This window comes from Gopherus evgoodei, chromosome 2 (assembly GCF_007399415.2).
Source record: "Gopherus evgoodei ecotype Sinaloan lineage chromosome 2, rGopEvg1_v1.p, whole genome shotgun sequence".
Classification (NCBI taxonomy): Eukaryota; Metazoa; Chordata; order Testudines; family Testudinidae; genus Gopherus; species Gopherus evgoodei.
Genome location: NC_044323.1, coordinates 173,947,891 through 173,961,981, shown reverse-complemented (window position 1 = coordinate 173,961,981; position 14,091 = coordinate 173,947,891). Strand labels below are relative to the sequence as shown.

The following is a 14,091-nucleotide window of genomic DNA, read 5'->3' as shown; positions in this document are numbered from 1 at the left end:
TCTGAATCTTTTCTAGTGCTAGAATATCTTTTTTGAGGTGAGGAGACCACATCTGTACACAGTATTCGAGATGTGGGCGTACCACGGATTTATATAAGGGCAATAATATATTCTCAGTCTTATTTTCTATCCCCTTTTTAATGATTCCTAACATCCTGTTTGCTTTTTTGACCACCTTTGCACACTGCGTGGACATCTTCAGAGAACTATCCATGATGACGCCAAGATCTTTTTCCTGATTAGCTGTAGCTAAATTAGCCCGCCTCATATTGCATATATATTTGGGGTTATTTTTTCCAACGTGCATTACTTGACATTTATCCACATTACATTTCATTTGCCATTTTGTTGCCCAATCACTTAGTTTTGTGAGATCTTTCTGAAGTTCTTCACAATCTGCTTTGGTCTTAACTATCTTGAGTAGTTTAGTATCATCTGCAAACTTTGCCACCTCACTGTTTACCCCTTTCTCCAGATCATTTATGAATAAATTGAATAGGATTGGTCCCAGGACTGACCCTTGGGGAACACCACTAGTTACCCCTCTCCCTTCTGAGAATTTACCATTAATTCCTACCCTTTGTTCCCTGTCTTTTAACTAGTTCTCAATCCATGAAAGGACCTTTCCTTTTATCCCATGACAGCTTAATTTATGTAAGAGCCTTTGGTGAGGGACCTTGTCAAAGGCTTTCTGGAAATCTAAGTACACTATGTCCACTGGATCCCCCTTGTCCACATGTTTGTTGACCCCTTCAAAGAACTCTAATAGATTAGTAAGACATGATTTCCCTTTACAGAAACCATGTTGACTATTGCTCAACAGTTTGTTTTTCTATGCGTCTGACAATTTTATTCTTAACTATTGTTTCGACTAATTTGCCTGATACCGACGTTAGACTTACCCGTCTGTAATTGCAGGGATCACTTCTAGACCCCTTTTTAAATATTGGCATTACGTTATCTAACTTCCAGTCATTGGGTGCCAAAGCCGATTTAAAGGACAGGTTACAAACCTTAGTTAATAGTTCCACAACTTCACATTTGAGTACCCCATGAATAACAGCAATGTTCAGGTTTCTGACAGTCCCAAAGGACCAGTCACTTCCTTAGGTCAGATGACTCTTAGATCTCCCAACAAAAACAACACTTGTAGCCAGTCCTGTCATAACCTGTATTAAAATTTATTTGAAAGGAAATGAGAGTTGCTTACAAAGTTGAAGCAGTGTGACAGAGCTCTGTCCTTGTCTCCATAGGCCCTGCATTTCCTGGTTGATTTCACTAGCCTCAGAGGCTCACTGTGACCCTCCCCGTAGCCCTTCTCTCTAGGGAAGAGTGTCACAGCCCACTGAGCCATTTTCATCGTAAGCCAGCAAGGGAGAGGAGGCAAAGCCCCCCTCCCTTGCACAGTCTCTGTTGTCTCCCAGTCTCAGTGATTAATCAGAGGAGCAAAGGGGTGAGCCCAGGACCCCCCCTCTACTCTAGGCTCCAGCCCAGGGACCCTAATAGTATCAGCTGTGGTATCTGACTTTTTAGAAAGAGGACACATACAATTCCCTGTTCTTCTTCCTCAGGCTCTACTTCACCCTTACCTCAGGGCTTCCTTCCTTGTGCCTGATCTGGTGTGTACTGCTCAGTCGCTCCCCCTGCTCCTGTTCTGCACCCCCACCTGCCTAACTGGGAGGTCTTTAACTAGTTTCAGCCAGCCCCTGATTGGCTTCAGGTGTCCCAATGAACCTGGCTGTCTCCACAGCTTTCTGGAAGGATATTAATTGGCCCCAGGTGTCTTGATTAACCTGGAGCAACTGTCATTTGGTTACCATAGTAACAGGGATTTGTTTAGCCTGGGGCTAACATACCTGTTTCTCGCTACTTTCCTAGAGCCATCTGGCCTTGCCCTGTCACAGCAGCTAATCATCCAGATGCAAAAAAGTTCCAGTCTTAAATTTCAAAAGGTAATAGAAGCTTCTATAATAAGCAAGCTCTACATGTTCTTTAGGACTAACCCCGGCTAATCAGCTGGGGATCTCGTGCTGATGCCTAGAAACTTTGCCCCCCAGAGTCCAAGCAGCATACAGATAATCAGTTCCTTCTGTATGGAGTTTTTCATCCCCTTCCTACCATGTGCTCTGAACTGCAAACTCAGCTAATGGGAAGTCAAGAGCACAACAACAGCCTTGTGTCTTCTTTAACATCCCATAATAGTCTCTCTGGTGTTGATGGACCTTTCCTGCCAGGCAGTGTATAATGCATTTGGCTGCCAATCAGCACTTCACCTAGGTAAAGTCTCTCTCCTGTCTGGTGATTTACAGAGCCACAGAGGCTCACAATGCAACTAATCAGATATTAACCCAGGCAGCAACTCAATAAAGCATTCAATAAAGTCTAAATATGTTCTTATAATCCTAATACCTGTTTTAAAAATACTAACAGAGGTGAGTCAGACTGATTCCACTGTGTGTTTGCCCTGTTCAATGAAGACATGGGGGTCTTTGCAGGAGCGGGACACCTCATCTGGCAGTGTCACAGGCAGGATGGGCAGGGATGGTGTCTCTGGCCTCTGTTTACCAGAAGCTGGGAATGGGTGACAGGGGATGGATCACTTGATGGTTACCTGGTCTCTTCATTCCCTCTGATGCACCTGGCATTGGCCACTGAGCTACATGGACCATTGCTCTGACACAGTGGGCCGCTCTTTTGTTCACAGTCTCTATGAGGAGTATCTACTCATTTGGACTCACTGGGGAGCCACAGAAAGAAACAAGATGTGCTACGGCAAGGAGGCCCAGTCTCAGAGCTCGCGGGGTCACGATTCCCAAAAGCTAAAACTAGGCCCTGCTGATGAAAGGGGCACTGCCAGGAGAGACTGTATAAAGGCTGGAGCATCAAACAGCTTTGTAAACCTGAGAGAGCTGCCTTGGGAACAGTGACAGGGAGAATCCCCCAGAGTGACACCTTTGATTCTGCTCTTCTCTGGCCTTTGATTCTTAGAATTATAGAACTGGAAGGTACCTCGAGAGGTAGCTAGTCCAGTTCCCTGCACTCAAGGCAGGACTCAATATTATCTAGACAATCTCTGACAGGTGTTTGTCTAACCCGCTCTTTAAGATCCCCAATGATGGAGATTCCACAGCCTCCCTAGGGAATTTATTCCAATGCTTAACCACTCTGACAGTTAGAGAGTTTTTTTCCTAATCTCCATCCTAAACCGCTCTTGCTGTAATTTAAATCCATTGCTTCTTGTCCTATCCTCAGAGGTTAAGAAGACCAATTTTTCTCTGGCATCTTTGTAACAACCTTTTATGTACTTGAAAACTGTGATCATGTCCCCTCTGAGTCTTCCCCAGTTTTTTTTCAATCTTCCCTCATAGGTCATGTTTTCTAGATCTTTAATCATTTTTGTTGCTCTTCTCTGGACTTTCTCTAATTTGTCCACATGTTTCTTGAAATGTGGCACCCAGAACTGGACACATTACTCCAGTTGAGACCTAATCAGCGCGGAGTAGAGCGGAGGAATTTCTTCTCGTGTCTTGCTTACAATACTCCTGTCTAATACATCCCAAAATGATACTTGCTTTTTTGCAACATTGTTGACTCCTATTTAGCTTGTGATCCACTATGACCCCCAGACCACTTTCTACAGCACTCCTTCCTAAGCAGTTATTTCCCATTTTGTATGTGTGCAACTAATTGTTCCTTCCTAAATGAAGCACTTTGGATTTGTCCTTACTGAATTTCATCCTATTTACTTCAAACCATTTCTCCAATTTGTCCAGATCATTTTGAATTTCAGTTCTATCCTCCAAAGTCCTTGCAACCCCTCCCAGCTTGGTATCGCCCGCAAACTTGATAAGTGTAACACAGAGACTCAGCTGCTGGGAGGGTTTCACCATGTGTCAGAGGGTTACACCCTGGTAGGAGGGGGCTAGGCCTATATTGGAATAAGGTCACTCTGTGCTTCCCAGTGTGGCAGAACCTCGAATGTCCATTAGCAGGGAAAAACCTGGGGGGAATCAACATGTGGAAAGGAGAGAAACCCTGTCTGAATTCTCTCACATAGCCCTTCTCACCCTGGCAGGCTACAGAATAACGTCCACGTTTTGCTCCAGATCATCCCATCCTCCCAGGGGGAAGGAAATGGCTTCAATGGAGCTGGCTCAGGTAAGGGATTCTCAGGGAGCTGGTGGTGGGTTCTGCTTGGAGGGAGAGAAGCAGTAAATGTATAGGAGGGTGGGAGCCAGTGATGGGCTGCCAAAATATTAACAACAGGTTCCTTCCTCCTCACCTCACGGGGGGTCATGCCCCCCCAGGGGTCGTGCCCCATCCAACCCCCCCCATGCTCCTTGACACCCCCCCAAGGACCCCTGACCCATTCCCCCCTTTCCTGTCCCCTGACTGCCCCCTGCCGCATCATCAAACCCCTCCTCTCATTCTTGATGTCCCCCTGGAACCACTGCCCCATTCAACCACCCCATCTCTCTGTCCCTGACTGCCCCCCACCACCTCATCCATCCCCTGCTCCTTCCTGACTGGCCCCTGGGGCCCTTGTCCCCATTCAACCCCCTTGTTCCCTGCCCTCTGACAGCCCCGACCCCTATCCACCCCTCCACAACCCACTGAACACCCCCTCCCTGCCCCTTTACCATATTGCCTGGGGCCAGGATCGGGTCAGCTCTGCTGGGACCGTGACTGGTGCCACAGGACCCCATTCCCCGAGCCGGGCTGGAGCTGCTCGGCTGGGACTGGTGCTGTGAGGCCAGAGCTGGGCCTGGTCAGAGCCGCTCGGCCAGGACCAGCCTAAGCCAGGGGTGCTTGGCCGGGACCCGGCTGGGGCGCTCGTCCGGGGCCAGGGGGAGCCGCTGAGGTGGAGCTGGACTGGGCCACATGCACCGTCCCCCTCCCCGGCCTGGCTTACCTGCCTGCTGCTTGTTTCAGGCTTACTGAAAACATTTGATTTGCGGGAAGCAGGGGAGGAGGAGGAGAAGGAGGGTGGAGCATTCTAAAACCAGTTCTAAAAAGGCTTCTAAATTTAACAACCAGTTCATGTGAACTGGCTGGAGCTCACCACTGGTGGGAGCTGCTAGAGGTGGTGGGAGGCAGGAAATATCTTGGGTGGAGAAAGGGAGGGGACAGGATGTGACAAACCTACTGAGACTTGTGTACTCTAGGGTGTGATGGGTTGTCACCCCGGGGTGCAGTCTGGGGGGCTTCTGGGAACCACCGTGCCCTCTAACCCTCAAGCTGGGCTGGCCCTTCTCTCGCTGCTTTGCTGGAGATTCAGCCAGCCTCTCCAGGGCCTGTTATCACCCAAAATGACAGCAGGTGGCGCCAGACATCCAACTAAGCCACCTGAGTGCTTTACCTAAGCCATTCAAGGAAAGGGAGAAGACAACAGCCAATTTGCCAGCGATAAGTGTTAGCAAACAGATCAAAGCAGATTACTTAGCAAATAACCAAAACTCAAACCAAGCCTAACATACTAGACGGATAGAATTTGAATTAGGAATTTCTCACCCTGACTGATGATAGAAGCAGTCCACCAAGTTTCCGTACACAAGCTAGAAATTCCTTTACCCTGGGACCAGCACTTCTCCCACTTCAGTCTTTGTTCCTCAGGTGCTTTCAGGAGTTCTCTTGTGTGGGGAATGAGGCCAAGAGATGATGTCACACCCCACCTTATGTAGCTTTTCCATCTGGCAGGAACCCTTTGTTCTAAACTCAGTTCCCAGTCCACTTTGTGGAAAAATACAGGTACCAAAATGAAGTTCATTGTCATGTGGTCTGGTCACATGTCTTTGTTGCTGAGCCATCAGCACTGTCTGGCTTCTTCATTGTTGTACCTGAAAGGCTAGCTGTGGCTGTTACCCAGAGTAAGCACATTTGAAAGACAGATACAGAGTCAATATCCATAACTTCAGATACAAACATGATCCATGCATACAGGTAGGATAGTCATACTCAGCAAATCAAACTTTTCCAGTGACACCGCACATGACTCATCTTGTACAAAATGCCTCATGACCTAATCATATTATAATCCTGCCACTATGCTGAATATGGGCTATAGTGTCAGATAGGTTCTAATGTCAAGGCACAAGTGTTGTGAATGAAACTTCCCCTCTTTGTGGAACAGGAAATAACCCTCCAGCCAGGGCTAGGAAAACTTCCCAGACTCCCAGTGCTGAAACCTGAACCTACTGACACTTCATTAGTTACCCCCACCCACAGTCTTTGTGGCAACTGCAAACTTTATCGGTGATGATTTTATATTCTCTTCCAGATCATTGATAAGAATGTTAAATAGCACAGGGCCAAGATCCAATCCTTGTGGGATCCCGCTAGAAAGAAATCCACTCAACTATGGGTCCCTATTTAAAATCCCAGTTTTTAATCTATTTAATGTATGCCGTGTGTATTTTGTATCTTTCTAGTAAAAATATTATGCTGAACCAACTCATGTGCCTACGTATATTACATCAGTACTATTAGCTGCAACCAAACTTTTGATCTCATCCAGTAAGGATATCCAGTTAGTTTGATAGGATCTATTGTGTCTAGACCTTTTTAATGGGTACTAATTATATTACCCTCCTTTCTTTATTAATGAAATCCAGTATCAGTTGCTCCATTCTCTTACCCAGTATCGATTTCAGACTGACACACTTGTAATTAGCTGCGTCATCTCTTTTATACTTTTGAAATATTGGCACAGCATTAGCTTTATTCCAGTCTTCTGGAATTTCCCAAGTGTTCCAAGTCCTAATTAAAATCAACATTAACAGTCTGCCACGCTCCTCCAGCAGGTCTTTCAAAACTCTAGTTATCTGGACCCACTGAGTTAAACACATCTAACTTTAATAGCTGCTGTTTAACATCCTCATGAGTTACTTTTGGAATGGAAAGACTGTCAGCGTCAACATCTTATGATACGAGTACATCATCTGTTTTTCTCCAAATCCAGGAGAGAAATATTTATTGAACACTTTTACCACTTCTGATAATTCTGCCATTTCCATCTAGTAATTTACCACTACCATTGTTAGGATTAATTTTGTACTTTTCAAAACTTCCTTCTTTTTTTCATTGGTTGATCATTGATTTCTGATAGCATCCCTTGCCAACTTTCTACAATTCTGACCTTCTAACTTAAGATTCTTTACTATTGACTTCCCTTTTCTTCCATATATTTTATTTGGAGAGTGTTGGGATTCCTACCAGGGAGCCACCAGCAGGGTCCAAAGGCAGCCCCATCTCCTATATTAAGCTCTGGCTATTAGCTATGTGATAAATGAGATGACCCTGCTTCCGTCTGTCAGCTGGGAGACACAAAGGTTCTCTCTTTCCACCCTCTGATGCCTCCTGGCCGCTCTAGGCAAGGTGGGGTGGGACTGTGTTAACATGTGCCTCCCGGAGCTTCTATTTACCTGGTGCTGCTGTTGCGTGAATAGTGGGGTTGTGAGTGGGGCAGCAGGTCCTGAGTGTTGGACTCTTTCTCTTTATGGGGCCGGTGACCTTCGAGGAGATGGCTGTGTATTTCACCAAGGAGGAATGGGCTCTGCTGGACCCTGTTCAGAGAGCCCTCTACAGGGATGTCATGCAGGAGAACTATGAGAACGTGGTCTTGCTGGGTAAGGAGTCCTGTCCCTTGAGTTATTAAAAGCTGTGGGGTCTCCAAAGAACATGAGCAGTAATAACTTTATACCTTTATTCATCATCCAAGTTGTGACAAGTTTCTTTGCCCTCCTTTTTTTCCTTATCTCCCATAGACTAGCAGGGAGGGACGAGGTAGTGAGAGAAGAGGAGGGAACAGAAGATGCTCCCAAGGTGCTGGGAGGTGGTGCTGGCTGCGAGTAATGGGAAAAGGGGAGGGGAGTGTGGAGTAAGGACACCCAGGAAATGGGCTGAGTGGGTCAGTGGGAGGGAGGAGAGGTTTGGGGATCTAGAGCTGTGGGGGATCCCAGACCTTTAACCCTGAATCCCTACCCAAACCTCAGGTAAATCCCAGACTTCAGCATAACCACTCTCACAAAGCCTCAGCTTAATATAAGGCCCTGAACTGTAGCAAGCTTAGGCTACGTTTACTAAATTGTATCACTAAATCGACCATGGCTATATCGATCTCAGAGTGTCAATCCCGGCTGTCGTGTTGACCTGCCCTTAATAACCCATTTCTTTATGTTCACCTCCTTGCCCCTCCACACATGTTCCAAGCTAATAAGCAATACTCTGATCATGACATCTTAACCTCTAGCGGGTATAAAATTGCCCACAAGACGTGAGACTAGATCATAGATCGTAAAATCAGGTCGGGGTCAAGAAAAGTGAGAGTTTGGAGAGAGTCTTGTCCCCATCTCCCCATCTCTGGCAGTCACAAACTGTCTTCCCTCCAGGCTCCTTGGATCTTTGAGCCTGTCCCTCCTGAGGTTACATGGCCCAGTTCTTGTTTCTTACATTCTCCTTTTCCAGAAGAATTAGAGGCTGTTGCTCCTGAATTTTAGTGTTTAATTCCCCAGCCTTCTCCTCTCACTGGGAGAGTTTAATTCTCCCTCCCATTACACCTGAGTCACTAGATTTCCTAATGCCCCAAAATGTGCTTTTGCAATGTCACAGTTCAGGGGTAGCTAAGCCTTTCACCTGCCTTCATGGTATGCTCAAGGAATGACCCCTCAGGTATCAGGCCTCTAGCCAGCCCCTCTCTATGGGTAGGGACCCACATGCCTCTCCTTTTTGACCAGTGTGTGAGGATTGCAGCTTGTCCTCCACTGTGTTTGCTGAACTAATGTCCAGTTCCCGTGCTTTGCTTTCTCTCCAGGGGCTGCAAGCAGTGTGTCTGAGATAGAGGTGGGACTTTTGGTGATACTTGTGTGATGCCAATACACACCTCAGTTTCCTGCTGTGATTGGTATTGCTATGATTATAAAGAGCAGGAGACGTGAGGTGTTTTGTCACGTAGCTGTCATGGGGTGATATGAATGGGTCATTAAGGACTGGTTGGGAGTAACCTACATCAATGGAATACCCGACAGAGACAAGGGAATGACTGTCACCCAGGGCTGCCCAGAGGATTCAGGGGGCCTGGGGTCTTCAGCGGCGTGTCCCCCTTATCCGCTCTGACACTGCAGAGCGTTTTCCCCGAGTCCTCCTTACCCACTCTGACACCTCAGAGCGTTTACCCTGTGTCCCCCTGTCATGGTATAATTCCCCACTCTGAACCTTAGCATCCAAAAGATTGGGTACCAGCATGAATTCCTCTAAGCTAATTACCGGCTTAGAACCTGTAGCGCTGCCACCAACCAGGAATTCCAGTGCCTGGTACACTCTGGTTCCCCCAAAACTTTGCCCGGGGACCCCCAAGACCCAGACCCTCTGGAGCTTAACACAAGGAAAGTAAACCCTTTCCCTCACTGTTGCCTCTCCCAGGCTTCCTCTCCCTGGATATACAAGTATACAAGTACAAATTAAAATCCTTTTAGCAAAATACCAATTTGAACTTTATTTAGCCAAATACACATTTGAACTCCTTCCAACCAAATACACATTTGCAAATAAAGAAAACAACCATAAGCCTAACTTGCTTTATTTACCTAATATTTACTGTTTTAAACTTATATGAACCTGTATTAGGGAGATTGGAGAGAAACCTGGTTGCACGTCTGGTCCCTCTGAGCCCCCAAAGTGAACAACAATCAAAAAACTAACAGCACACACAAAACTTCCCTCCCTCAAGATTTGAAAGTATCCTGTCCTCTGATTGGTCCTCTGGTCAGGTGACAGCCAGGCTCACTGTTCTTGTTACCCCTTTCCAGGCAAAGAAATATGAAGCACTTTTGTTTTATTAACTCTTATTTATCTGTTTATGATACCCCCTTACCCTCTCTGACACCACAGAGCATTTTCCCCATGTCCCCATTACCAGCTCTGATGCCGCAGAGCATTTGCCCTGTGTCCTCGTTCCCTGTTCCTGTTCCCCCTCCTGTTTGACTCAGTTTATGTAATAATATTCTCAGCTATACCTTTGCATAACCAATCATTGTACTGAAATTTAACTAACCAATCCTAACACATTGAAACATAATTCTCTAACCAATTGTATCCCACTACCCCAATTAATTTACATCCAGCAAAATTAATTATACAGCAGACAAAAACAGTTAGAGAACCAGACTGATTAACATTGTAAAAGTGGTGGCCATAACGATAAAACAATACAAAAATGAGGGTTTCACAACCACAAGCATTGAGAAGTGATTTCTTGCCAAACAGGCTGCTATCAAACTAAGTTTTCTTTAACCATCTTAAGATCTGTTTCTTTATCTGGTAGTGATGGGCACTATCAGGACAGGATCATCTTCCTAACAGCCCAATAGCACCTTATTTCAGTGTGACTGGTTTGGAATGTGAGAATGTGACCCTTTGCTTCCCAGCTTATGGCTGCCCCTGCTGCTTAGCCAAAAGCCTTAGGGTATGTCTACATCTAAAATTTTGCAGCGCTGGTTGTTACAGCTGTATTAGTACAGCTGTATAGGGCCAGCGCTGCAGAGTGGCCACACTTACAGCAACCAGCGCTGCAAGTGGTGTTAGATGTGGCCATACTGCAGCGCTGTTGGGCGGCTTCAAGGGGGGTTTGGGGAACGCGAGAGCAAACCGGGGAAGGAGACCAGCTTCGCCGCGGTTTGCTCTCGCGTTCCCCGAACCCCCCTACAAACTGCAGGGAAGGAGACCTGCTTGCACGGAGGTTCGGGGAACGCGAGAGCAAACCGGGGAAGGAGACCAGTTTCGCCGCGGTTTGCTCTCGCGTTCCCCGAACCACCCTGCAAACCGCAGGGAAGGAGACCTGCTTGCACGGAGGTTCGGGGAACGCGAGAGCAAACCGGGGAAGGAGACCAGCTTCGCCGCGGTTTGCTCTCGCGTTCCCCAAACCACCCTGCAAACCGCAGGGAAGGAGACCTGCTTGCACGGAGGTTCGGGGAACGCGAGAGCAAACCGGGGAAGGAGACCAGCTTCGCCGCGGTTTGCTCTCGCGTTCCCCGAACCACCCTGCAAAACGCAGGGAAGGAGATCTGCTTGCACGGAGGTTCGGGGAACGCGAGAGCAAACCGGGGAAGGAGACCAGCTTCGCCGCGGTTTGCTCTCGCGTTCCCCGAACCACCCTGCAAACCGCAGGGAAGGAGACCTGCTTGCACAGGGGTTCGGGGAACGCGAGAGCAAACCGGGGAAGGAGACCAGCTTCGCCGCGGTTTGCTCTCGCGTTCCCCGAACCACCCTGCAAACTGCAGGGAAGGAGACCTGCTTGCTGGGGGTTCGGGGAACGCGAGAGCAAACCGGGGAAGGAGACCAGCTTGATTACCAGAGGCTTCCTCAGGTATGCTGGGATAACTGCTTATTCCACGGAGGTCAAGAAAAGCGCTGGTAAGTGTCTACACTTGATTACCAGCGCTGGATCACCAGCGCTGGATCCTCTACACCCAAGACAAAACGGGAGTACAGCCAGCGCTGCAAACAGGGAGTTGCAGCGCTGGTGATGCCCTGCAGATGTGTACACCTCCTAAGTTGCAGCGCTGTAACCCCCTCACCAGCGCTGCAACTTCGTGATGTAGACAAGCCCTTAGTGTAAGAACAAGGCCCCAGACAGTCACAGTAAGAGAAGGCCCTTACAGATACAGAGAGTGACTTTGATTCTTTGTTTTCATACTCCTATAAGTAGCTAAGTGATAAAAATACACCTAAGTTCTTAAAGTATAGGCTTTACAGACAGGCCTGAATATCTCTATTCTAACAGGGGGTTCTATCCCTTCCCCCATTCTGTGTCTCTCTTGTGTATTTAGATTGTAAATTCTTCAGGGAATAGGCCATCTACTATTCTGTGTTTGTACTTGTCCTGGCACAATGGGGACCCACTGTTAGTTGCTCCTTAGGCACTAAGGTAATTAATATGATTTATAATCATAACTCTCCTGCCACTTTGAGCCAAGGAAGCTGGCCTTGGGATGTTATTGCTTAACAATATAGCTGGGAGTTAAAACCATGGACTATTCTTTGTGACAAGTATCCCCCAAATTCTATTGACCTCTCTGGTTTTCTTTGCCTGCAGTAGGGTTTCCAGTTTCCAAACCTGATGTGATCTCACAGCTGGAACAAGGGGAAGAGCCGTGGGTCCCAGACCTCCAGGGCTCTGAGAAAGAAGTGCTTCCAAGAGCTTCCTTCCCAGGTGAGGACTTGGTTAAACCAACTCAACAACCGTGTGGGAATGCAGGAAACATTTGGGATGCCCTACAAAGACCCTGTGAGCTCTCCAAGTTCAGGATTGTTCCCTGCACATGTGGAATCATTATGACAGATGTCAGTTAGAATAGGAGGGAAGCCATCAGTGACAACTGGCAGCAGGTCGCTCCCCGATCTCACTTTCTCCTGAGTGTTCTCGTGAGATGCAGACCAAAACTGATCCCTTCCTCTCTCCTCTGGGGAAGGGTTTGGGGAAAATCAGCTCCTAATAGGTTTGATCTCTTCCACACATATTTTGGATTGTTCATCCCTTTTTCCATTCCTCTCTCTGAGTTTTTTTTCTTTCCGGTGCAGGTAGTGACCTATGTCTGGATTCTCCCTGTCTCCCTTCAGGTGATGGGATAGTGAGTCAGAATGAGGAGGAGAAGCCCCATCAGGAAGATGCTGAGCAAGGAGAACCACATGGATCTTTATCAGGAAGATCCAAAGGGAATGTTTCCTGGAGTTGTGCACTCTCAGAAAAAACAAAAGCCTGTGAGACTCAGGGGAGGCCAGAGGGAAACTTTAGTAGCCTCTCAGACTTTATAACAAGCGACAGAATCAACTTGGAAGAGACACGCTACACATGCCATGAGTGTAGGAAAAGCTTCAATCGGAGCTCACACCTTATCAGACATCAGACAATCCACACAGGTGAGAAACCTTATGAACGCACTGCATGTGGGAAATCTTCATCGATAGTTTAGGCCTCATCTCACATCAGCGAATCCACACATGAGAAATGCCCCACACATGCTCAGAGTGCGGGAAAATCTTTATTCAGAGCTCTGCCCTGAACACACGTCGTAGAATCCACACAGGAGAAAGGCCCTACACGTGTGCCAAGTGTGGGAAATGCTTTAGTCAGAGCACACACCTTATCAGACATCAGAGAATCCACCCAGGGGAGATGATGTACACATGCGCTGTGTGGGAAAAGCTTCAATCAGGGCTCAAACCTTATCGCACATCAGAGAATCCACACAGGGGAGATGCCCTACTCTTGCATGGAGTGTGGGAAAAGCTTTAATCAGAGCTCAAACCTTATCAGACATAGGAAAATCCACATAGGTGAGAAACCTTATGGATGCTCTGAGTGTGGGAAATGTTTCTTTAATCGTTCAGGCCTCATCTTACATCAGAGAATCCACACAGGGGAGAAGCCCTGCACATGCTCTGAGGGTGGGAAAAGCTTCAATCAGCGCTCAAGCCTCATTAGACATCAGAAAATCCACATGAGAGATAATTGTAATAAATCCCTTGACTAGGGTTGGCCAAAAATTTAAAAAAAAAAATCACATTTGCTAATTCCCACATAGTGACTTTTGCATCATCTTCATCATGGTCTTTCAGATCCATCAGATAAGTTGCCTTCCGCCTTTTGCAGCTCATCCTTCTCTGGGGTCAGTCCTATGATCTTTTCTATCAACTCCTTTCCTTTTGAGTCATAGGAGTGTGTGTCCCTTGAGCCAGGAATGTTCATCAGCTCCAGGTGGGGGAGAGAGAGGTTTGATCCCAAAAAGGTACACTGAGGCAAAAACTACCTGTGCCTTCCATCCACTAGGACTGTATATGTCATTGGCTGCTCAAGTTAGTGATCTCAGTGTAAAAAGTTGTAGTGCAGATGCAGCCCAAGTGCAGTGGTTGGCATTAGCTTTCCCCTTGACCTGACCTAAACTCCATCACTTTTCCTAGTCTAAACAAACCCTGAGCATCACAGTTATACTGTTCCCATTTCAAAGCAATTGTTAGTCATCGAGTTCTCCCTTGGGAACAAATTGTTTCATTCCCAGTTCTCCAGGTTGTGCTGGAGAGCGGATATTTTTATTATCA

The 14,091-nt window shown here is 47.1% G+C and overlaps 1 protein-coding gene across 1 annotated transcript in view; it reads left to right on the top strand.

Moving 5' to 3' along the window:
- LOC115645024 (zinc finger protein 250-like) overlaps window positions 1-13,537 on the top strand; it is a 17,643-nt gene extending 4,106 nt beyond the window's left edge. Inside the window, exons 3-6 of the mRNA XM_030549432.1 lie at window positions 4,058-4,158; window positions 12,089-12,205; window positions 12,574-12,912; window positions 13,414-13,537. Of these exons, the coding sequence (XP_030405292.1) occupies window positions 4,058-4,158; window positions 12,089-12,205; window positions 12,574-12,912; window positions 13,414-13,526 (670 nt within the window). The 3' untranslated portion in view covers window positions 13,527-13,537. The remainder of the gene's footprint in view (window positions 1-4,057; window positions 4,159-12,088; window positions 12,206-12,573; window positions 12,913-13,413) is intronic.
- The last annotated feature ends 554 nt before the right edge of the window (window positions 13,538-14,091 follow it).